Source organism: Psittacula echo (genome assembly GCF_963264785.1).
Source record: "Psittacula echo genome assembly, chromosome: 3".
In the NCBI taxonomy this organism is placed as follows: Eukaryota; Metazoa; Chordata; class Aves; order Psittaciformes; family Psittacidae; genus Psittacula; species Psittacula echo.
The window spans coordinates 57,042,782-57,067,075 of NC_137736.1; the positions used below are offsets into that span (position 1 = coordinate 57,042,782).

Here is a 24,294-nt window from a genome sequence, read left to right on the forward strand (position 1 = left end):
ATAAGCAGAGAAGGCCTAGACTACTAAACCAGTGATTTCACAATGTGTTTGAGACAGCATGAGAGGGTACCACGAAGTAGGAAATTTCTCACACTCCCCCCTCCCTCCTAACTGTGCGATGACAAACAGACTTGAGACTATTTGGTGAACCAGAGCCAATCCAGATTAAAAATCAAATGATTCTGTTGTTGTGGGTAGGATTAGCCTTAGCCCAGACATGCTCCCCAGTTAGTTTCAGTCAGATCCAGCACAGGTCAGGAGCTTGGAGGCAGCAGGCCACCAGATTAAGCTCAGCTGCCAGCAGGCAACCACAAGCCTCCTACTGCAAATTCATCATTACTTTTGAACAGGCACCAGCAGAGGCTGGAGCAGGCAGCCCAGCTGCCAGCCCTATTTCTGTCACTGGCCATATTACTGGCACTCAGGCTCATACGGCAGCTACATACAGTGAATGAGATCAGGAAAGCAGCTGGGCTGGAAGCCAGCCCACTGCAAGCAGGAAGATGACAGCTCCTTTTTCAGCCAGGTATGTTTTCTGGATATTACTTGCAGTTTGTACAAAAATACATTAAAAAAACCTTCTTAGTCCCTTCTCAATTTATAGCAAAAGCCCCTTCCAGAACAGGATGAACAGAAACTACAGGATTCATACTCCTTTTTTGATGACAAGGATATCTCTGCCTCACTTTACTGAGCCCAGTCAGTGTGAAGTCTTGGCTACATCTGAAACATTATAAATGTGAGTAACACTCAGACTGAGAGCACAGTTATTGCAGGTGCTTATGCCTTCTAAAAAAGATCAGTCTGTTAAAATGCCCACACATACATGTGGTTTCAAATGGCTAGATTTGGATACCCCCCATCTGACCAATTAACTAGTCAGTCAAGGAGGAAAAACCCCAGCTCAGAAACAAATGATCTTTAGATTCTTCACGAATAGGCAAGCTAGCATTTCCTGCCCTGTTTCTCTTCAAAAACAGGTTTAATTATAGTGGGAAAATTGTTTATGGTCACAGAATACTTGCAAGTCCCAAGAACATCTAATACCAGTTCAAATTCCACATTTGCCAACATCAACTAAGATCCCAGGACACCATCAACGTTTCTGCAGGCACTAACCTGATGGACACAGATATTACACTTGTCACAAAACACCATGTCATTCCCATCTTCACTGTCAGGGGATCGGCATACATCACAGATGACATCTTCATCATATTCAATACCCAATCCTTCTTCAGTCTCAATAGCGTGATTCATGTTCTCATGACAATGCCGTTCCAGCACTTCAATTGTCTTCTCCATTGTGTTTTCATCCAGGGGCCCACATCCTGCAACACAGAATAGGGAAGGGGAATTAAAGGACAGTCAGGTGCCTCTGACAGAGTCTGAGATGCAGGAAGAGAGAAGGATAATTTCTAGCAACTACAGCAGTAGACACAGCATCCTCTTCCATCACTCTTACTAAAACTAAAAAATAAATGAAAATAGAAGAACTTTTTGATTTACTAGGTATTTGCAAATTTATTTTATAAATAAGCTAAGAACTACTACCTGAGTAAAAGTTTAAGTTGTATATACAACACAAGACTGGCACCTTGAAAAAAACACAACAGCATGAGAGAGAGACAGCTGTAACTGCTAACTGCTCCCATACAACCCTTCCTTCACCTCCATCACTAAGAAACACTAATATTTTTCTGTTGCTGTTTCGGGGGTTTTGTTGTTGGGTTGTTTTGGGGGGTTATTTTGGTGTGGGTTGTTTTTGTTTGGTTTTTTTTTTTTAATAAAATAGCAGATAAATATACTATTGGCAATCCATACTACCTCTGTTCACTTGAACACTACACATGCTATATACACTTACCACTAATTAACATAGTGCAAGCAGAACCACATAGAAAGTATTCGCTATGAGACTGGCCCTCAGCTTGCAGCTTCAGGACATACGCTTAATACAAAACTCTACAATGTTCACAGCTACAAGAAAACTCCGAACTGCATCCTCTCAAAATACCAAAATCCTCACTCAAAAATGATGCTGCTGCTCATAGTTCACTATTTACTCAGACTTTCAAAGGCTGGGATATTCACATGACATTGCTGTCAGAGGCTAACATTTCAACTGCTGGACTACGCACAAGAATAGGGCTACTAATTTTAACTCCTTGTCACAAACAAACAGAGAGATGGAAAAGATAAATGACTGCTGATAAAAAGTATCTTCTGCTATTAAACTGTTCTCTCCAATGCTTGGATATTTTTTCAATCCCTGAACAAAAAGAACTGCAGAACTGTTCAGATGGAAGGGACCTTCAGAGGGCTCCAGCATAGTCCAAGCAGTCAATGGTGAACCTAGACAAGGATGTTGCCCAAGAGATGTACCAGCCAGATCTTGAAAAATCTCCATGGATGGAGATCTGACCCCCAGAAAAGCTTTGCTAACAGCATTCCTGTATGTCTGGGAAGCTTGTTCTTGCTTCTGCCTCTTACATACATCCTTTGGCACTGGAGCTCAGTCGTAAGTTCCCTTCTTCAACAAGCTGATCTCCTGACATACCTGCTTTTTCTCCTCAGTGTGGATGGATCTCTCCCGTGCTTGGAGGAGACTGTCCTTAAAGTCCTGCTAGCTCTCTTCAACAGTTTCCACTTCAGAGCTGCCTCCCAGATTCCACCTACCAGTTAACCTAATAAGGAGAACATCCAGGACCACAAGGCTACTTCCTCTCTTCACTTCCCTCGGGATCTCAGTCACCACAGTTTCATAGCTACTACAGCCAACACTGCCATCGATTAGCACACCTCTACAGGTTCTTCCTCGTTTGTAAACAGCAAATCCAGGACATACCAAATACCTCCCTCTTTTGCCCCCCTGTCCTTCCTAAAGGACCTGTAATCACCCATGGAAGAATGTCAGCCACACAGGCTATTCCGATACAAGTCAGTTATTCCAGATTATTCCAACACAAGTCAATTATTCCAGAAATAATTCCAAGATTATTTTCCACAGCTCACTCGCCCTCATAGCTTTCTATACCCACCACTTGCATGGAAAAAAGAAAAGTTTACTTAGCTGATTTTAAATGAGCTAACATGTGTGAAACTTAATTACTCTGTTAAGAACCCAGCATGCAACTCCTCAGAACTCTGAATTTGTAGCAGTAATGTGTTCAAGTTTAAGAAATGGAAACATCTGCTTTTACTACATTAAATTTTTTAACTTTTGAAGTCCTAAAATCAACTCCATCTGGTGTGGGGTAATCCTCTCCTGCCTCAGCCTGCAGAAGTTGCACATGATTTTGGATGTGAAGTTTTTCGGCATAACAGGTAAAATATAAAGCATTAACAGATGAAGCAAGTAATCACTTTAAGCATTTCTTTCTCCTGTTTTTCTTAACCTTTCCATTCAACTCTTATTCAGCAATCTTTAAGAGATCTCACACAATCAACTACAACTCAAACCGCAGAAATTAACTGCCGCTTTTAAAATCAGAACATGTTGTAAAATTACCCATTTCTGTAAGCTCCTCATTTAGCTCCTGAAGCCAAAAGATGTCCATGTCATCCAAGTCATAGCGACAGACAGATTCTGCCAGTTCCAAAATGTTAATGTAACCTGGTTCTGTGGGTTCTTGGCTAGAACAGTGGATGTATTTCCTGGGTCGTGTATACAGTACTTCTTTCACCTTTTCGGCTACAACCCTAGAGTGAAAGTCAAAAAAAAAAAAAAAAAAAACCAAACAGAAATAGAAGGTTATAGCTTTTTAAGACCCATCCTTGAAAGACATGAAATATTTGCTAGAAGTGCAAAGAAACCTTGTGTTTCACAGATTTTAAACTAGCCAGTAAACATAGACAGGCTAGGGAGATGAGAGTCTGTAAATGTCATTTCTTCACACAAAATGTGTTAACGTTTGCTACGTACACAGAATCCTTCTTAAAATGTAAGCCTGTGCATATGATTTTGAATTTAACAAATGCTACTACTGCGATGATGCAAGTCTTTTTGAAACCCACAGAAAGTATAATGCATAAAATCCTGCTACAATATTTTTTCTATAGTCTTCTTAAACGATAGAAGGAAGTCTTGCCAACTGATTTCTTGAAAATAGCATCTTTTTCATGAAAACTTAATTTATTCTACTGCAGTGTGTGTGTAGAAATGCTTGCTCTTCATTTGGGATAAACAGTCTACCCTTATTTTGTAAATTATCCACATTACAAATGCATTATTTTTGCTATGTAAGAACCATCCTGATGCCAAGCAAAAATGTAAAGGGGGAATAAACAGCTAAAAATCATCCAGGAAGCAAGGGAGAAAAATATTGCTGTTTTCAATCTTTCAATTATTTTAAGAGATAAAACTCAGCATTTGATCAGTAAACTAACCTATGGAAACGGAAAAACTGACTTTACCTAGATAAAGTCAATCTTTCCCTGACTTCAATGAAAGAGGACTTGCATGTGAAAGGAAGCCAGGGAGATACTGACTAGAACAGTGCCATGCATGAGCAACTCTGCATGCTTTCTAGAGCTAACCTTCCACAGGACAAGGAAAAAAGAAAAAGCTGTGGGAAACAAGGCAAGTGGAGTAAAGAGGAAGCAGGCAGCAGTCAAAACAGTATCCTACATAGTTCTTACTGGACAACGCGGGTTGTCAATGTTAGTACAAACAGTGTTCTTCTACCACTCTTCCCCTTCACCTTGCTCATTTTTTCATCTCATTCCCTTGTGAGCTTTTCCTCTCTCTGGTCCAGCCAAATCTATAGCAATTTTTTTCTTCTAATGTAATACTGCTGGTATGAGATGCAATATATTTATTTTTAATAACTTGGTACTGACAATAGCCCCAGTAGAAATTAAATTATGCTGGCATCAGCGTTTTCACTGGACAATTCACTTATCCTTGTCTCAAAGACCATGCTGGCTACAACATTTCTGTGTTGAAACACACTCTGTTTCTGCCAGGAAGAGTTGCAGGACTAGTGTTATGTTTTCCTAGTCTAGGATTATTTATCTACCAAGGTCACTGATTTTCTATAATGCTAAGCAGCAGTTTTTGGCAAGAGATGGCAGAAGGATTAAGGCTTTGGCAATAATAACTAAAATTATATGAACGAGTAACTTTACAGGGTATCAGTAACTACTGCATGCTTCCTGCTCTGTATCATCATGCTTTATATGGAAGCCTTTCAAATAACATGTGTAATACTTGGGTTTCTTTTTAATTTATTAAACTTGACATACTCAAATGAGAAAAAACTTTTCAATCCATAACACTGTGTGAGACTCAGGAGAAAAAAAATCCCCTTTTTAAATTCACAATGTAGAAGCTATAACAGCGTAGAGACAGAACCAGATCTGAAGTGCCACAGAAATGTTTTCCAAATTGGTACTTGCTTGGTTTAAGAACATGCCTGAAGGCTGCTGCATTGGAGGTTTAAATATAACAACACAGAAAAGCTGACTCCATTTAGACAACCTATTTTTGAGAGAGCATCTTCTCTAAGTTGCTGTTTTGTGTTTTGCGTATGTGATCTGCGTCTGACTGTCATTACCTGAGAGAAGGCTGTGGAATAGTTTCTGGACTGGCTGGAACTTGAACCCCTTTCTCCCATTCTTGTTTCCACGTGTCCGCAAAGATATAATATTCATCAGGGTTAACATGGTGAGAATCTGGTAGTTTCATGGCACTAATGAGATCCTTGCGGAACACCTGCAAGAAACACCAGGGAAAAGAGTGGCTTGAGAAAGAGGACTGCACTAAAGGAAGCAGTAGGCATTTTTCTTAATCTACACTGAAACAATGCATACACCTTGACAATTTTTTTAAAAGAGTACCAAGACACAAACAAGCTTGACATTACCTAGATTAGCAGTTCAGTGTATCATGTGCAGTATGACAACAAGTTTATGCTAACTCAAAACCACACTGCTGCCTGAAGGCTAATCAGATGGAAGAATGCTGTTAGAGATGACTAGGGAGAGGGGACAGGAAGCCTGCTTCTGATTTAATATTCCTCACCATATCACATTCAAACAGCTTATTTTACTTGCCAGTCTGTAGGCTTTACCCCAACTTAGATACAAGGTAGCATATCCTTCTCTTTCACCCAGTTTAGCTACTTTAAACTGTCATATTCATCACGGGCTATGAACGGTTGCCATGGCAAAATTGATGTATAGGCACTTGTTCATTTCTTAAAACCACTTGAAGATTTACTGGTCAGGAATTCCGTGATCAAAGATGAACAGCTGCCTTTGCTAAAACACAAGACCTTTGCTGCTCTGTGCCTGCACCCCAGCAGCGCAGGCACAGTGACACAATCTCAGCACCCTTTGCAAACCTAGATGATGAAACACGCTACTGCGAAACAAAGCTAACCCATCAGTGACAAACCTCAGCCATAACATTCAACTTTTGGCTCAAGAGGATTAAGTTTTTACAAGCATACAAACACTATTATCAGTCATCTCAAAGCTTACTGAATGGCAGTGTCTGTCAAATACAGATGCATACAATTTAAATAAAGGGCATATGCATCCTTTGTGGGGTTTTTTTCTTTTTTCTTCTCTACTGCTACACTGCATCAGCAAAACAGTGACTATGGCTTAGTGTTAGGGAGACCTCACGACTAATTAGCAGTATTATCATAACGAGAAATCAAATCCTCTGAGGGCAATAAAACAAGATGGAAAATATCCCTGCAATAAGCTGTGGCAGGTTGAACTCTCTTCTTATTAATTCAGTTTTATAGTTAGAAGAGATATAAAATATCTGAGAGCCAAGTATCTTTGTGTACCCTTTTCAATTTGACAGCACCAGACCGGTTATGCATACTGCAAAAATTCTCAGCTGTTCTTGGAAATCATCAAGAAAACATTAAAAAAGGCTCTATGCTAAAACCAGGTATTGAAATAGGCTGCCAATGACTCTGAACATCGGTGTTACTTCATTATGTCCTACAAGCACATCTCACATGGACTGCTGGGAGAACAAACTGACCAAGGGAATTCAAAAGCACAAACTCAAGGCTCTCTTATTTGCTACTGATGTGCAATCTGCTTTGGTTCAGTCCAGACTGTTAACTGTTGTCTTCTGTGTAAAACCCCAGGTTCTCGGGTACCTAACAGGGCTGTATTAAAATCTGAATGACAGAAGTGAAAGCATTGAAGCTGCAAGCATCCATTTGTTCCAAGCAGTAGATGCACACACCAAAAATAAAATATAAAATTATTTATGCTTTTTAAAAGGCATTTTCATTTTCTGTGTTACAGGTACAGAACCATGATTATGAGAAACACTAACATGGCACAATTCCAAAAGAACTCCAGATGGAAAAAATAATCCAATAAATGAGAAGCGCAATGACTAGTTTAATTATCAGAAAAGATATTTCTCAAATCTCATCTGAGGTAAGTGCCTTATAAACTACCTTTTAAGCTACTAACAGAATACAGAAGTAGACTGCTTCATATCAAGCCCACTTTTTTAAATACTAGATGAAAAATGCTATTAAAGGCATCAGTATTCTAACTACATTGCTTAGCAGCAAATTCATCTTCTGATCATCCATTATGTATGTGAACTGTACCACCTCTATTTTTAGAGTACGAATCTGCTGGAACATGGACTTTTTTGTTGCTTTTTTGACTCTTGTACAGTACTGACCACACCATCACCACACCACAATATTAAGTTCTCTGCTTCAATTTTCTAAAACTTTGGCCACTGAAGGTCGAAGATTAAACACAACTGATGAAACCTTAAGAGATGCCAAAACTTGACCAAGACTTCCTAAGAACTGCCTATTCATACTGGAGATGAGTACAATTGAGTATTTCCCGCAAATTCTTGGAATCATTACAACATCTAGCTCTCATCATTGCTTCACGTGTGGCCAAGCTGGGTCTTCCAACAGTAAAATACTCTCAGAGGACAATGTATGAGAACACTCACTCTGTACTTCCTTTCTTGTGGAAGTAAACGAAAACACCCAGGAGACTCAAAGAGAGTTTTCTGACAAATTAAGTATATTTTATTTCAGCAGTCAGCCTCAAGGCTATGAACTAAGCCAACTCAATGAAGAGCAGACACACACCTTCAGGATTTAGATAGCCAAGCTTTTCCTTGTGGCTGTTCCTTGCTGGACACTTATTTGAAAAACACTGCAGTTCCTTTACTAACTGTACCCATTAAGCAACAGCAAGTCTACTCCACAGCACATGCTCTTCTCTTGGCAAGAGCCACTTTCCCTTCCATAGTCAGCCCATGAAGTGCGGCTGTCATCTTTCAGTCACCCAACAGCAGTTCCATTTCTTACCACACATAAAACACAAACCTTCAACTTTATTTCAATATAATCCATATTGAGAAAACCTGAAAAATGAGTATGCCAGGTCTAGGCTAGTAAAGCACTATCATACAGACATACATATCACTCCTCAAGAGTAGGCTCAGCTAGTGCTGTGCATCTTTACCACAACAGAGAAGGGTTTTGCAGAGGTGAGCGACAACCACCTGGAGCCAGCAGAGCCAGGTTTGCATGTACACACAGAGATGGGATACTCCTCACCACTGCTAAGTGCTCACAGAGATTACAGTCTGACTGAGGGTTTTTAAGAAGTATTTTTAGCAATTGAAAGCATGAAAAAAGAGATGAGGCTTAGCCCTGCTTACCATGCAAGGCTGTTCAGTCTGACCTTGCAATTTCATTTTGCTGCCAGGAATTTTAAGTTTCAGCTGAAAATGGTGCAGTGCTTTGAGTGAATGATGTTAGTGAAAAAAGTCTTTGCTTACATCATCATCATCATCACCATCATCATCACCATTTTGTGGAGAAACTCCCAACAATTATTTAATGCTTTAGAGCTGGGGCGTAAATCTAGAAGAGCAAATCTTTGGTGAAGATCAGCTTTTTGCTCTGCAGTAGAAGTCTGCCTGGATTTGCTGAGGCAATGAGAACGTCTTAGTCACCTCTGCAGAGATGTACTGCTGTCTCCAAAGCCTTTAAAAGCTAAATTCTACAAAAATTCTCAACAAATAAGGACACTCTGCTCCCCCACAGCAGTAACACACCAAGCAACAGAGGTATCATGGAGCTGTGGAAGGAAAGATATGGTTCATATGTTTTATTTGTTTTTCAGACTTCTGAGTCCTATTTGGAAATTATGTTAGAAGACTATGTCCAAGGAAAATTAACTTCTTGGAATCCATTTATAAATGCTTCACCAAAAGCTGTCTTTAACTTAAATCCAAACTCCTCCTGGAAGCATTCTATGACAATTCAGTATGTAATCTTCCTCACAGGACCTTCCTGTGCTCACTCTGTGAATAAACGAAATCTGTGAAACAAAGAACACTATTCTGTGTTAGGTATCCTTATCCACTAAAGATATCAGGGCAGATATAAGTAATGCTATACAGGATTACAGGAGAATATTAGCACCACAGACAGAGTGGGTCTTGATACTACAATAGCCTTCTACAAGCCCCATCTTCGCTGAACAATTCAAACATTAGATCTGCACAGACTGCCAGGCACCATTTGTTCATGACCATTGCAAACCTAAAACCAGTAAAAAAACAAAGATGAAAACAAACAAACAAAGTCAAATACCTTTTCCAAGACCACTCTGCAAGCTACCACTGAAGCCGACTGATGCCATTGCTCATTTACCTTGTCTTGCCCAAATGAATGTGTAAGGGAAAACAAATTTTGGGAAACAAACCGTTGTTTCTTCTTTTGACACACTGAGCTTTTGGGTACTTACAAACCCCCAAGGGTAAGCTGCTTGTCACAGGTCCATGACTGGGAACCGCACCTCAGAGTGTTAAGTAAATTATGGGTTAACTGCTCTGCTGCTACAACCCAAGTGGGATTTCTGCTGGATTGCACGTAATTTCTTCAGCCCTAACACTTCCCAATTGCCCAGCAAAGCCCCAAACATGACAGCCGCACCTAGCTTCTGTTCCCTGTACCCACTGTTTCGGTAGTCAGAAGACTCACTGCTTCAGAAACAGAACCGTAAGAGAGAACTACTATGTCTCATCCTGTCCCCCCACAAGAGCATGCTCTCAGGAATCTTGAATGGAAAACCGCATGGAACACCGTCTCTAACCAGAGATAGTTGAAACAGCTAGTTTTGGGTTTTTTTAATTTCTGGTCTCCTTTACAACCTATTGCAAAGGCCAACTTGGAAACACCAGGCGCCAAACAATGGTAAATTACACAAGAATTTTTCATCATCTTTGGGGTCAAATAAGTTTTTTTTATTCAACTTTGAAATGATATAGTAACTTTTTTATTCCCGTAAGCATTACAGCTTCCTTCGCTATTGTAGCCCTCAAGTACAATACCCTCAACAAAATTTATTACACTTATGAAACAATTTACACCTAAAATTACCTCATAAATAATGAAACAAAGGCCAAATTGTAATATGAGCCATTACAAATGTAAACAGCCACGCAGTATCTGAGCGTAGTTTAACCCTTGTATAGATGTTTCAGAGCATGTGCAAAAGACTGCCCATTTATAAAGGATGAAGTTTTAAGGACAAAATTTGGTAGGCTCATCACGGAGAGGTAGAATTTTTCTCATTAATACACTCCAATCTGGGCATGAAGTTTCTGAATAGACAACTTACTATAGAGGAGCCTGGAGACTTTAAGATTTTTTTTTTGGTTGGTTGGTAGTTTTTTGGTAGTAAAGTAGACAAAAAAGACAACATAATTTTAACATGGAAGTGAAGGTCCAGTTCCAGGCATGTATACTGACTGGACTGAAAAACTCAGTGTTAAAAAAAGCTGGGACAGACAGGAATAAGAGTAGCATAAAATCTGTAGTTCTCAAAACATCCACACACTTTGGACACACACTGCAGCAAATCCTAATGGGGAACCCCTACTCCATAAAACCATTTTTATGGATTATCCAGGACTCAAACAAATGAAATGTTGTACTTGTCTGTTAAGTAGCCATGAATCTTCCTAGGCTCTTTTACAAGCATGTATAGGAAAAGCCAGGAAATTGGATACTAAATCAACCCTACCGAACGTCATGTCTCTGACAGTATCTCATGAGCCAGAAGAATGTGCAAGAACACGTCAAGTTTCCTTCTGGTTGCTAATCAGACATAAGCTTCAGATTTTGGGATTAATCCGAATAATCAATTTGTTTTAAGTGGTATTAATTTATACAGATATTTAGAAAAATCTGTGCTCATTATCATCTGCCCCATTTCTTTTTTAATCTTGTTTAATTCTCAGTCTCAACAACTTCCTGTAGCAGATGAGCTCCACACTCTAATTACATGATGCATGGAAAGGCATATCCTTTTAATTGCTACAGATTTCCTAACTTTTGGCCTCATTCACCACCCCCCTCACCCCCTCCCAGCTTTCCTTCCCAGTTCTTCCATCACAAGGATAGACAGGCAGGACTGAACAGCTCTGCTGTTTCCAGACCATTCACACTTTACTCTTACACCTGCTCATGCACTTCCAAAGGTAAAATAGGTCAGCAAGCTCTTCCATGCACTTATACATTCAGGTCACCTCTTGCTAAAGAGACCAAATAGCCTGAGAATATCTGAAAGCACAAAATTAACCAATGAGGCTGCACCTCTGACATACACAGAAGTATTGTAAAATATATATATTTTTTAAAAAAAATCATAACCTAAGCAGGCTAAAAAGCAGCTCATTGAAATGCTTAAGTCATGTTTGCCAGAGGTCTTGAGAAGCCTGCGCAGATGTCCAAGTTAATTCAGAATTTTCTGAGGTAGCATGAGCATAAAGGTAACAGCCCCCTCTTCTATTATGCATGGCACATGCAGAGCAATATAATTTAACCACGTTGTCTATTCATACATAGAACAAAACCAACCACTTTCAAACTGCAAAAAGAATCCATTTTCTGCCAAGAGTCTAGTCTTACAGGGTGCTCCTCAGGATCAAGACCTACGATTTATGTGGCAGTTAAATGCCACTAAAGAAAGTTTCACATACCCAAGTAATGAAAGCAGACCATTTACTTGTAGAAGACAAGCCATATTTCACATGATAACACAGCTGTCGCTATCAGCAATGAGGGATTAAAAACTACTATTGCTGAGAGATTCAAAAGCCTATTCGCAAAGAAAGGTAAAATACTGCCATCTTTTATGGGAAGGTTAAAAAAAAAAAGCACAATGCTAACTTAACTCCTTTACAGTTTCAAAAAGAGAGGGGACTAAAATATATATACATATATTTTTATGCATATAGAAGCTTGAGTGTTGAGTGTTATAAAGATCTCTTAGGCTCTTTTGTGACCTCAGCAGCCTAAGGGAAAATAAACGGCCACATTCATTCCGGACAGTCCAGCTAATAGGTTTTCCCTGCAAAAATGCCATCATTTTTTTCTGCAGCTTCCACAGAGACAGGAAGCTGCAAAGTATAGGCTTCATGCTGAGCCAGACACCCAAATGCCTGCTACCCTGCTACTCCCACACAGCCTACTGCTCCAGCCTGCAAGCCCCTCCTGTCTATGTTCAAATCCCTGAGGGGCAACACCACAATGGCACGTAGCCAACATCATCAGAAAGGTCTGAAAAACTGTTATGACTTACACTACTGAAGTACCTGTAGCCTTAACAGACTTTATTTATTCGAAGTAAATGCTAAAGCTAATCAGCAGAATTTTTAAGTCTCCATTTCAGTAGTTTGTGATAGATCGTAATAATCCAGAAGGGGAGCATAAAGAGCCACAGTCCTGCTTTGGAATTACATAGAGAAACACCGTGGTCTGAAGAAGCATTGTCACAGGCTTGCCTTGTTCTCACCTTCTCCTCCAAGGAGGAGCATGGAGTAAGCAGACCCAGGTCTGACCCAGTAACATCTCTTTTGCACTGATGCAAACCCCCGGGGTAAGTCAGGCTCTGGGAATGAACTCTGACATGTGCATCCTGACAGAGCCCTTTTGCCCTGAAGAAACACCAGACAACCTCTCCATGGCTCCACTGAGGCCATCCTGCACCCACCTCAATACTGAATCACCTGGGAGGCAGCTTAAGGCAGAGCTCTCCTCAACTGCAGCCATTCATCTTTTTTTGAGGTGTCCACAGGGGACCATGGCATGTACAGACAAGTCCTGTGAAGCAACCTACAGATACACTAACTTGCTTGTTGGTCACAGTGCCCAAACCAAGCTTCTATTTGGAAAGAGAACCCAGGTACTTGGGCTGAGCTGAAGACGGTCAAAGAAGTGGAAAAAAAATCCTATGCATTCACATGAAATCTAATTGAGAAAGCCAGGCTTACTGGCATGAAAGAAAAATCAATGTATGACGACCATGAGCAAAAATATTCCCAAACAGCTATTTATAGCTTTGACCTTCTAGATTTTCTGCATCACTAACTCAAGAAACAGTCTGCTGCCTGGCAAGCAGAGGTGAACAAAAGCAGAGGAATGCCAACTTGTTAAAGAGAGCCCTTGCTAAAGGGATCCTGTCAGCCCGAAATTTTAAATTTCTATCTGATAGTTATTAGACAGCTATTGCTACAAAAACTTGTGGGATTACAACATGATTTTTGGAAGGGTGGGTGGTGGGGTCTCTTTTCAGTCTTTGCTTTACACCCTTGTCACCACTTGGTGCATAAATAATCAATTTCAAGGCTTTGCAGACAACAGCATTTCATGTAATACACTCTCCCAGCATGTGCTTTTCAAAGGTTTGCAAGAAGCGCTTGCTTCCAGCAGAAGGAAGCAAAAGAGAAGGAAAACTGGAAGGACAGCCAAGAGTATATATATACAAGCAGTAGAGATTATTACTGTCACCTTCCCTTTCATTCCCTTTTCCCAGAGGACTTGATTTCCTCCCTCCTTGAAATACAGCATTCTTTTAAATGCTACACTTGGGACACTCCTTCAGAAGAGAACATATTCTAAGGGCTCAGATTTCTCTCTCTCTCTTTTTTTTTTTTCCCCTTCTTTTGTTCCCAGGAGTGGGATCTTAAATGAAAGATGATAAAAAGATGTCAGTATTATTGGAAAGATGATGTTACAAAATACACTTTTTAATTCAAACTGTATATTCCAGATTTTGTTGTTCAAAGTTTCGTATTTTCAAGCAGTAAAGGGTTCAAGACTCTGTGTTGAAACAGGCAGAAAGCAGCAAAGAAGATCTCAAGAGGAGGAACTGAAAATACTGCTCATTTTAATTCCTAGAAGTTACATAAACAGAATACTTGTATGCTATACACATGGATTAAATCTTCATAATTATTTATAATGTACATACACACCATAATGACAGCATGGAACAAATGCAAAGAAAACTGTAATAGGACAATCACCAAGAAGAGATACAGAAGTAAAGCTGAATGGCTGCAAAGAAACAAGGGACTGGTAAGGGATTAGCACTGAGGTGTATTTGACACAACAAGACTGGCAGGGTATGCGTGTTTCAGTTCCCATTTGCCCTAGTTACTAGCTACTAGCTCAGCTAGTAACAAATCTATTGCCAAGGCAGACATCAGCAACAATTACAAGACCTCAGTAGCCATGAGCTGTTTTAAGATTAAAATTCTCACAGAACCATTACCCTCAGACCAACATTTTAAATGTAAAAAGTATAGAAAACTCTTCTTAACCATCTTGATGGCTGTAAATAAGACACCATGTAGCCAGTTATGACAAATTTTCCTTTTATGGAAACCTTCTTAAAAGATTCTCTTCTAGAAAAGAATCTGTGAGTTTTATTCAATTCACTTGTGATAAAAATTAAGCTTCTAAAGAAAGAACACGTTCTGCAACATTTACCTTGCTCTTACCAAACCAAACTCCTCTGGTTAGCAGCATTTAGAAAAGAAGCACGCAGTATGTCTGCCAAATAGCTCTGCATGAACTAGAATGGATTGTGCATACAGCAATCTCTCACAGTAGAATCTAAGCAGGTAAAAAGCTGCTGGTATAGTACAGAAAATTACTTCTGGGAAATAAATCTTAGCTTTAAATTGTTGAGGAGCAAAGTGAGTTTTTGTAGTTTTTTGGTGGTTTTTTTTTTCAGTAACCTCAGGCATCAACATTCATAACTAACATGTTGAAGGACTCAGTTGGAGGGAATGCGATAGCAAGTAAAGGGAAAGAGAAAAATTTCTTCCATTTGCAGCAGTTATCTGACTTTATCCCTTAAGAAAGCAAGCATCAGATCTGCAGAAGGCAGCCTACAAATGCTCCCGCACAAGGGCTACTGGTGGAATGGCTGACAGGATGGATTTGAGCACTGCACTGTGCATATTGGCCAGTTTATTCAATTGGTGGATACTGATCCAGTGACAATGGCAGTAGGTGTAGAGGTCCTAAGGGTGGGGACAGCAGAGTGGGGGGGGGAAGGGGGGGTGGAAATCACCAAAAAAACCACCTTTGTTGAAGGTAAAAAGCCAAAAGTGATAAAGTGACAAAAGATGAGTAAGCACTCCTCATACATACCCTGCCCACTCTAAGTGGCCCACTGCTTTATCCTAAAGCAGAAAGAAAGTATCCTTCCCATACACACGAACCACTTTTCTCAAGTCCTAAAACTATCTCAGCTTTTCCAATTTAAAAATAAGACTACATTTCAGGGGAAGAAAGAACTACATGATACTGTCTGCAAATGCCCAAAGTCATTTTGGGACATCAAACACCAGAGCTCCCATAATACTCGCACAGTGGGGAAAACAGAGTTTCATAAAGAATTTGACAGGTGACAAAAGAACTCACTGGCACTAGTTCAAAGCTCACAATTTCAAGGCTTAGAAACATTAAAACTACATGACAAAAAATTACCAGCAACCAATCTTTAACCCTGGTTCTTACCTCAGCAGGTTTCTTTTGTTCATTTGCTGGTGTTTTTGACTTGCTCCTGTATTTAGAACAAGATGAAAAGGAAGTGGAAGGGCCTGTTAAAAAGAAAAAAGACCATTATAGCTCATTTCAATTCATTTAATTTTTCAGTAAGACACAAGGCACTCCAATCTCCTGAATTATCACAAATTTTTGACAAGACGTGGGCAAAAAAAACTCTTAGGCAGTCTGTAGGCTTAATTACAGCTCCTCCTGTTCCACTCCTTCTTTGTAATGCCACAGCACACAGTTTATGGGTACATTCTGATCTGCCTGATGCAAGCAGGTGTAAACAGAAACAAGCACGCAGACCACTTTGCTTTCTTTCTAACGAAGTGGAAGAAGGAGCAAAACTGAGGACAGAGTTTGCAAGTCCTGGAAAACAAAAACAAAAAGGGGGGGGGAAGGCAACCTGCCCTACTAGAAGGTGTCCCCACCTATGGCAGAGGGATGGAACTAGATGAACTTTAAAGTCCCTTCTAACCCAAACCATTTGGTGATTGTATGAAACAAAACCCTGTCACACAGGTTTTAGGGGGTTTTTTTATGGTTAAAATGGGAAGATGCAACCTCAGGCTAATGTGTGCCAAGGAACATTTAAAATATAACTATTTTAAGTTGTGTACAACAGACCAAAGTGGAATAGATCAAGGACCAGTGTAATGTAAGATAACTATCAATATACTTATTATAACTCTGTGTCTTATATACACTCTAGTGTACCAATGCTCAAATAGCTTGCCACCCCCAGTCATTTTAAAGTTGAGGCTCCTGCATAAGAAGAGACAACAGAACTCTTTTTAAAAAACAGTAATTACAAAATAGGACCCTGAACAGTAAATTTTTCTCCTGAATTACAGATTTTATTTCCCCAACACTGAAAAGTAAAGACACTCAAGTTTCTCTTCACATTCTAAGTAGACTCAAAACTTCCCCTAGGTTTACAGGATCATTCACCTCATTTTCCTGCTATAACAGGAATCAGAACATCAAAAACCACAGAATGCAAAAAAGAAATCAAGAAACAATTATTTTTTTTTTTAATTTTAAGAGGTGAAACAGTTTGCCCTCAAATCATGGAAGGAAACCGCAAGGGGGTGACAGACCAAAGAAAAACGAGTAGGTATTACTTACTCTCATTGTCTGAACTGTCACTGGTGCTTAGATGCCTGTGGCGTTTCATCCTGACGCATCCTAAGGAGAAAAGAAAAGTTGATGGCAACCATTCTACCAGAAAAATCACCTGGTGCTGGCTGAGGCCAAGCTCCTCTCACTAAAGACAAAGCTCCTCTGAAGAGCTTTCAGGCACAGATATAATAAGGCACTATATTTTATTTCTACAAGCAATTCTTCAACCACAGTATGATTTGTGAAACCAAGCACCCTCAAAACCAGCATGCCTCTGCTGGCCACAGCTTGCTCCGAATTCTGCAGCAAGGATTGCAACCCGCATGATTCCCAGCAGGGCGTGAGCAGTGCTCTGCTCCTGGAGCAGACTCAATGTCCCATCTGTTCAGCCAGAGGAAGAGTTGCCATGGTGGCAGTCGCTAGCTGAGAGATGGGTGGAGGCCAGGAAATAAGGTGGATGCACACAGCAAGGCAACGATTTAGAAATACAACTCACCTTAAAAATAACCCAACACAAACACAAGCCAGCAAAAATCAAAGGCATCCATGAAAAACAAAAGGTCCATTTTAAATAGGGACAATCACAGAAGATAATGACTGATGCCATTTAAATCATCTGGCCATCACTTAGTTCACACAAAATGTGGTTTTCAGAAGTTTGAGAAGTGATGGAGGGTATCACTTCCATGGTCTCATTAAAAAAGGTATTAAGCTTTATGAAACTGATTTTTCAACATGTAACACACACAGAGAACATGCAAGAACAAAATTCTGGGACGCTACTTAGTAAAGGTTACGCTTTAAAGAAGTGCCAACAGAAACCCATAAACATTCTTAACAGACTTTGCTATTCTATAATATTCAATGTCACATTCGTTAAATAAGAACCAGTAACAGTTTACAGTTAATAACAGTAAATGGAAATTGCTCTGATCTTTTTAATGGATTGAATGAGGAAATCATTAAAGAAGTAAAAAATTATTCTGCAAAAACAGACAAAGCAGAAGCTGGGCACAAGTAGGTTACAGACAAGCTGAACCTGAAATGCCTGCACTATTAGAATGCAGGCTTGCCCACACCTGAAACATAAGCAGCTTCATTTCTTAAACAAAACCACATGCAGTTAAAAACAGTAACACAGCTAAGTGCATCCATTTGATAAACCCTCCATGGTAGTTACTGTACAATGAGTCTTGAGATTATCCAAAGACCATGGGATAAACAAGACTTCCAGGTAAGAGAAGCCTGTCCCAAGACTTTGATTGCAATTGATTTGTCTGCAGCACAAGTATTTAATTTGGTGGAAATTGTCACTCCCATTTAAGGGAGTGAGTTTACTGAATCTAAACGCAATAATCAATCATTAAAAGTTTAAAACAATCCTTTTGAGCTATCTGTTCTAAAAAGACATTGCCCCACACTACTGGGAGTCAAAAAAGGAAGCAATGTGTGCAGTTTTCAAGCAGTCAGATACAGAACTTCTGAGTGAGGTATTCAATGTGGGTGGAGGACCAACGGGGACAGTGATCAACAGCGCAGGACATCAAAAAGTGTCATTTATATCACTTAAGCTATAAACTGCCATTGCATAACAATTTATTTCACATTAATTCACCTTTTCCCAGCTCAAAACAGCCTGGGGCAGGCTAGGCAGCCATCCTGCATACAAAGACCAGCATCCAACAGAAGAGAAGCATCAAAACTGAAGTACCCAAAACACCGCAGGTCTTCACTTCCAGCTAGCAGGGTCAGATGGCTTCTGCAGGCACCAGCCAGACGAAGGAACTTCCATGAATCTCTTAGCAAAAGCTGTTTGACAGGTAGAAGGCACTTGAGCCAGAAGAGCTTGTCTTTGTGCATGTTTTGGGGGCAGCAGACTTGAGGTTAACTTCTGGGTAGTGAGGGGAGGGCTGGACGACTACTGTCATCTTGCTAAGTCACGAAGTTTAAAGGCACAGACTTTAATCAAAAGCAAAAAAAAAGGTATTGCCTATTTGAGAGCTTGTGCTAAAGCAGCCAAACCCACCCCCCCGGAGCATACAACACTCCCTAAAATGCAGCAGATTCTGCCTGTGGCAACACCTTCTCTGCTGGCAGTCTTTCATTTCAAAGTGCCCTGGCTTACAGACCATCGGGCATATTACAAGACCTTGGGAGTCGATGAAAAGACACATCTATGTGTGCCAAGCAGTATTCCTCACTTTCATTTCTTAGCAAGAAATTCAAATGCTTGCTGCTTGCTTTGGTTTTATGTTCAGATGAATTTTTGAGCAGTTGTTAAAAGGTGCTGAAAGCTTATGGCAGGCGATTCTCATCTCTTACAGCCTATATAAACATGCAGCAATAAAACCTTTTCACTCTGTACTAAAGACAGCTATCTGCAGAGCACAACATGTGCATTCAACTAAAGTAGGGTCAAACACAAGGCTAAGACAGAGAACTGCAAGAAAGAACACCCAGGAAGCCTGGATTTTTGCCTGAGCAACTAGGAGAAGCAGAGCGCTGAGGGCTACTTCAAAGACAACTTACACAGAAACGGCAAGTATAACAAAAACTTTGGAACAGAAAGCACACCTCTGCAAACAACTTTCTAGGAGGAAAAACAAAACCAAACCAATTAAACAAAATTAAAAAGCTGTATTTGAGAACTGGATTTGCAGCAGCTGAGGCAAGAGATCTATACCTCTGTCACAGCAGACAGAAATAGTGAAAGCAGTCACTCAGGGTAAAAGCCCCAAATAGTAGTAACTCTGGGAGTCCTGCTCGATTTTTTTCAGCAGTATTAACCACAACAGTCAATAAGAGCTACAACAAATCACAGGTGAGTGCTGCATCCACTAAGAGAGGTTATTAAAGTGACCGAGATTAGCCATATACCCCCACATGATGCAGGAGTAACAACAGACTCAGCATCATTCAACAGGACCACCTCTGCAGGGAACTTCACTTCTGGTTTTACTAGGTAGGAGACTCCTTTGTTGTATACCCTTGCATACACTGTGATTGGCACACAACTTCCAGCTCACTTCCACCCCAAAGAAGCTCATCAAAAAGGCTCACTAACAATGATACCACTTCCCCAGTCATCACTGAGGGGTCCCAAAGTAACACCCATTTTGTGGTGAAGATCCCACCTCACTCCTTCACCTGCCTTTGCAGAATGCAGGAGAATCAGCGGCTGCTCTGTTCAGAAAGACGGGAGATACAAAGCCCGACTCCAAAACGTGGAAACTTATGTCAACCTCTCCCAGCTTCAGTCCAATTCCCTGCAAAGCAGTCCATCATCCTCCAGTTTGGTCCCTCAGTTTCAGATGATGATACTATCCAGAGCAAGGATGCAAGCAACCCTCTGCCAAAGTTCCTACTTCTTCCATCACATTTAGTGTTATCACTTGCAATGCACTGTGAAGAGTTAAAATAAAAAAAATAAAATAAACACGCACACACAAATATCCCCGAAAGGATTAAATGTAGAAAGGGCAATCCACACATACCAAAAGCCCAAACAAGCAGAACCAAAAATCCCGCACAAGTAGGTACAATCCATCAGATATCCTAGCTCTGCCCCTTTTCTAACTTCACCCCTGCAAACTATGGTGAAATTATGCCTAGAATAAAGGAGCACAATTAATTTTTTTCAACATATGCATCAAGCTTAATAGAAAGGTAATAAACTAATGAGATTGCCAGTGCCCTTTTCCTGCTTCACAGTATCAATGGCAAACCAAGAGAGTCAAATAAACAATTTTAGTTTTACATATAAAATGGAAGATTTAGTGAACTTTTAGAACAGATAAAAATTTTTTTTCCCACAGAATTTTTAAAATATACATTTAGAAACCAGCCTCAAATAGATGCTGTTTATAAAGGGAGAGGAAAAAAAAAAAAAAAAAAAGATGAGCTATCATTAGCAGTACGATGGAAACGCTGGACCACAAACAACTAAAACCATCAGCCTCCTTCCACTTCAATTTTCTTCATACAGATGTTTTGCAAATGTGCACGTTGAACATTTTATCTGAATTTTGAGAAATTAGTTTTAGCATTTAAACTTTACAGTAGTTCCAATGTACAAGCTAAGATAAATAAGGAGCATAAAGCAACTCAACACAGAAATGTTGTTGTTAGGTAAGTGGCTCCAACTCCCCAAAAACGCCCCAAGAAAAGTCTTATTATTTCCCAGTCACTGAGTAATGATTCCACTACCTTAAAACTTAAGTAGAGGTGCTGTGGCTGTGGATTTGAAATGTGCTCAATCATTACAGTCAACCACAGATTAACTTAAAAATGATCATAAGAGTAAGAACATAACATGTCTTGATCTAAAGCTTCTCCCTCCACCTCTCCACTTTTTAAATCCACAGAAGGACTAACAGCTGATCTATCACTTGTGCGACAACATATCCAAGTTCTAAAGATGCCCACCTTGAGGGACCTTTTAAATGAAAATTAAAATACAGAAGTGACATTACGAAATCACCATGTCACAAGCAAAAAGATACTCAACCCTCCACGCAATTACTGCAGTGGAACATTTTCTGCTGTCATTTTTAATATAAATTACTAGAGCAGTTCCTAAACTTGAACCCTATTCCACACCTGTCCCGTTTCTGACTTGTCAAGCCACGGCCATACCCCTGATGTGCTCACAACTACTAACGATAAAACCCACAACTTAAAGAAGAAAAATCGGCCTCATTCCCTGCTGTCACCTAAACACCCAAACGCAGGTCAAAATGCCCTGAACTGTTCAGGTGTTCAACTAAAAATAACCACAGAAAACACACTCTCCTCAGCCACAAGCAGCAACATTATGCTGCCAGCATCTCCCTGGCTTCCGGAAGGCTGATGTCCATATTGGGAATTTTGCCCTGGAGCCAAAATTGATGCTGGATCTAACATATCACTGCACTTTCATTGAAAGCCAGGAAAAAACTACCTTGCACTCACCTGGCTGAAACAGAACATGGATCCCAATTTAACAGTAATCAACCTATCAGCCAGCACATGCAAGAATCTGATAAAAATGAAACACTCGGTGCCAAAAATCTAGGGGAGATGCTTTGTAATTAATGATTTCTAAATTATGTTTGCTCCTTTTTGCTTATTTACAGTGCAGCCACTGCTGAAGTAAACAAGAACACTTGCCTCCACCACCATTCTCCTCTCCCTAGGGAAAACTTGAGTTGCCCTGACTTAGGCACTTCCCCTTTCTAAAAAGCTAGTTAGCATGCATTACTCAAAAAAAAAAAAAAAAAAAAAAATCAGTCAAGCAGCATATGTAAACAGCAGTTAACAAAATTTCAGAGCCTTATTCAAAACAAAAACTCAAATACCTACAAAACCAACAGCAACAAATATTTTTCCTTTTTAGTTTGTGTCAGAGTCAACAACTAAATTTACCAAATAAGCCATTAATTTTTTGCTCTTGTTCTGATACTGATGCACTATATGCTGAAGAATGTAACAGAGTTAGCACAAAGAAGGATGAGGTATCTCAGAGAGTGTGAATTCACCCAGCATATTAGGCAAGACACCAGTGACAAGCAAACAAAATGAATCCTTAAATCCAGCTCAGATTTCAGAACAAAACAGTATCTCCAAGGAGTAGCAGTCATTTCTTCCCGGCTTCAGTTTGTTGCAGAGAAAGGTTAAATATATCCATACGCTACTCAGTACCTGTTAAGACCTATACAGAAGGAAAAGGCAACAAAGAAATTCAAGGAGCTGTAAGGCAAATATAACCTAGACCTGAGATTTTATTTCTTCATGTTTTAAAATAGACTGACAAAAATGGAATTGGCCACTGCACTAAGGAAACTTTCAAGTGTGACAAAGAACTAACCTACTTTCTTTATCTTATTAAGAAGAAAAACAGCATCTATGTATGCAAACCAACTGACAAGCTACAAGCAAATCTCAGATTAAAAATCTGTACTTACAGCTTTCCAATATGGCTCGTCTACATTAAAAAAAAAAATAATTAAAAAAAATACAAAAAAAGGCAGAGGCAGTAGGCAGAAATTTCCAAGTCTCCAAAATGTGGTTTATGTAACTGTTAAATTTAGATTAGGAAGCAAATTATCTTGAAAGGTCTCCAGGAAATGTAGTACAGTAAGACCATTTAAATAGGTCAAATTTCATAGTCAACTGCCAGGGAAATTATGAAATATGAGTAGAGTTAATACAACTTTTCAAATAACTAGAGGAAGAGAGATCAGTCATGTTTGGGTTTATTATTATTATTTTTTAATATCCTATCCAATCTCACAAAAAGGCTATGTAAACTGGAAAAAACACCTCGGAACTTGGGTTGGCAGTATGTGCCGCACTAAAAAGGTTTGAAAGCTTAAACAATTCACAGGAAAAGTTCAGCAAAAAAAAAATACATTGTTTCTTTATTTTATTCTAAAGAGAATGAAAATTTCAAGATTAGTAATGTCCCCCTACTGAAGAACCCTAATAAAGTGACCACATCTATCCTACTCTCCTCTCACCCCCAAAATGAAATCTTGATTTATTCTCTGAAGACTGTACTTGGCCTACCACAAAATAAAACTTTTCTTGCTACTATTTCATACGAAGCCTTGGTTAACATAATAATCAACAAAGAAGGAATGTGCCTGTTTTTAGAAACAGCACTATCAGTGACAGTTAATTCCTTTGTCATTAATTAAAGAAATAATGTTAGTAGGCAAGGAAGTACACGTTACAAGAATCTGGATAACAACATGGGCCTGTATGAAGTGCAGTAGCAACTACCTAGTCTCCAGCTCTCTTTTCCTTGTACACTACCTTTCTACATAAGGCAATTTAGCACCTGCCACAAGGATACTGTGTGTTTAAAACCTAGAAAGAGGAACCTAAAGTATCATCTTCCAGCACAATTTATCACCTGAAATAGTTAAATTCTGAAGTCAGTTGATAGATCATAAAACTATGATGAAGAAATCCCAAGTATAATTCCCCCCTACCCCCCCTTCCCATTCATTGGTGGATTATGGGCCAAAAGGGAACCCTGACATCATTTCACGTGCCCTTCTACAAAGAAGATTCATCATTTGGTCTACTGCAAAGCACTTAATGCCCTTCATTTTGCTTTGTGAGTATAAAAAAAGGGTAAGTGATGCTATTTCACATTTATAACATGCTTTGATGATACAATAAAATACAGCACACTTGCAATACAACTGCTTTTCCTACCTTGAAAACAGAAGAGCAGCTTTTAATTCCCAGTGCCGCATCCATGTGAAGACCCACCGTCAGGGCAGGTGGGGACAGATTTCCACCAGAG

At 39.7% G+C, this 24,294-nt stretch overlaps 1 protein-coding gene across 1 annotated transcript in view; it reads right to left on the reverse strand.

Annotated features, from left to right (window-relative positions):
* JADE3 (jade family PHD finger 3) overlaps positions 1-24,294 on the reverse strand; it is a gene marked incomplete at its 3' end in the record, with an annotated part of 65,175 nt that overhangs the window by 13,451 nt on the left and 27,430 nt on the right. Inside the window, exons 2-6 of the mRNA XM_080613196.1 lie at positions 17,007-17,066; positions 15,846-15,928; positions 5,559-5,716; positions 3,512-3,702; positions 1,120-1,331 (exon numbers count right to left, since the gene is read on the reverse strand). Coding sequence (XP_080469322.1) covers positions 1,120-1,331; positions 3,512-3,702; positions 5,559-5,716; positions 15,846-15,928; positions 17,007-17,055 — 693 coding nt within the window. The 5' untranslated portion in view covers positions 17,056-17,066. The remainder of the gene's footprint in view (positions 1-1,119; positions 1,332-3,511; positions 3,703-5,558; positions 5,717-15,845; positions 15,929-17,006; positions 17,067-24,294) is intronic.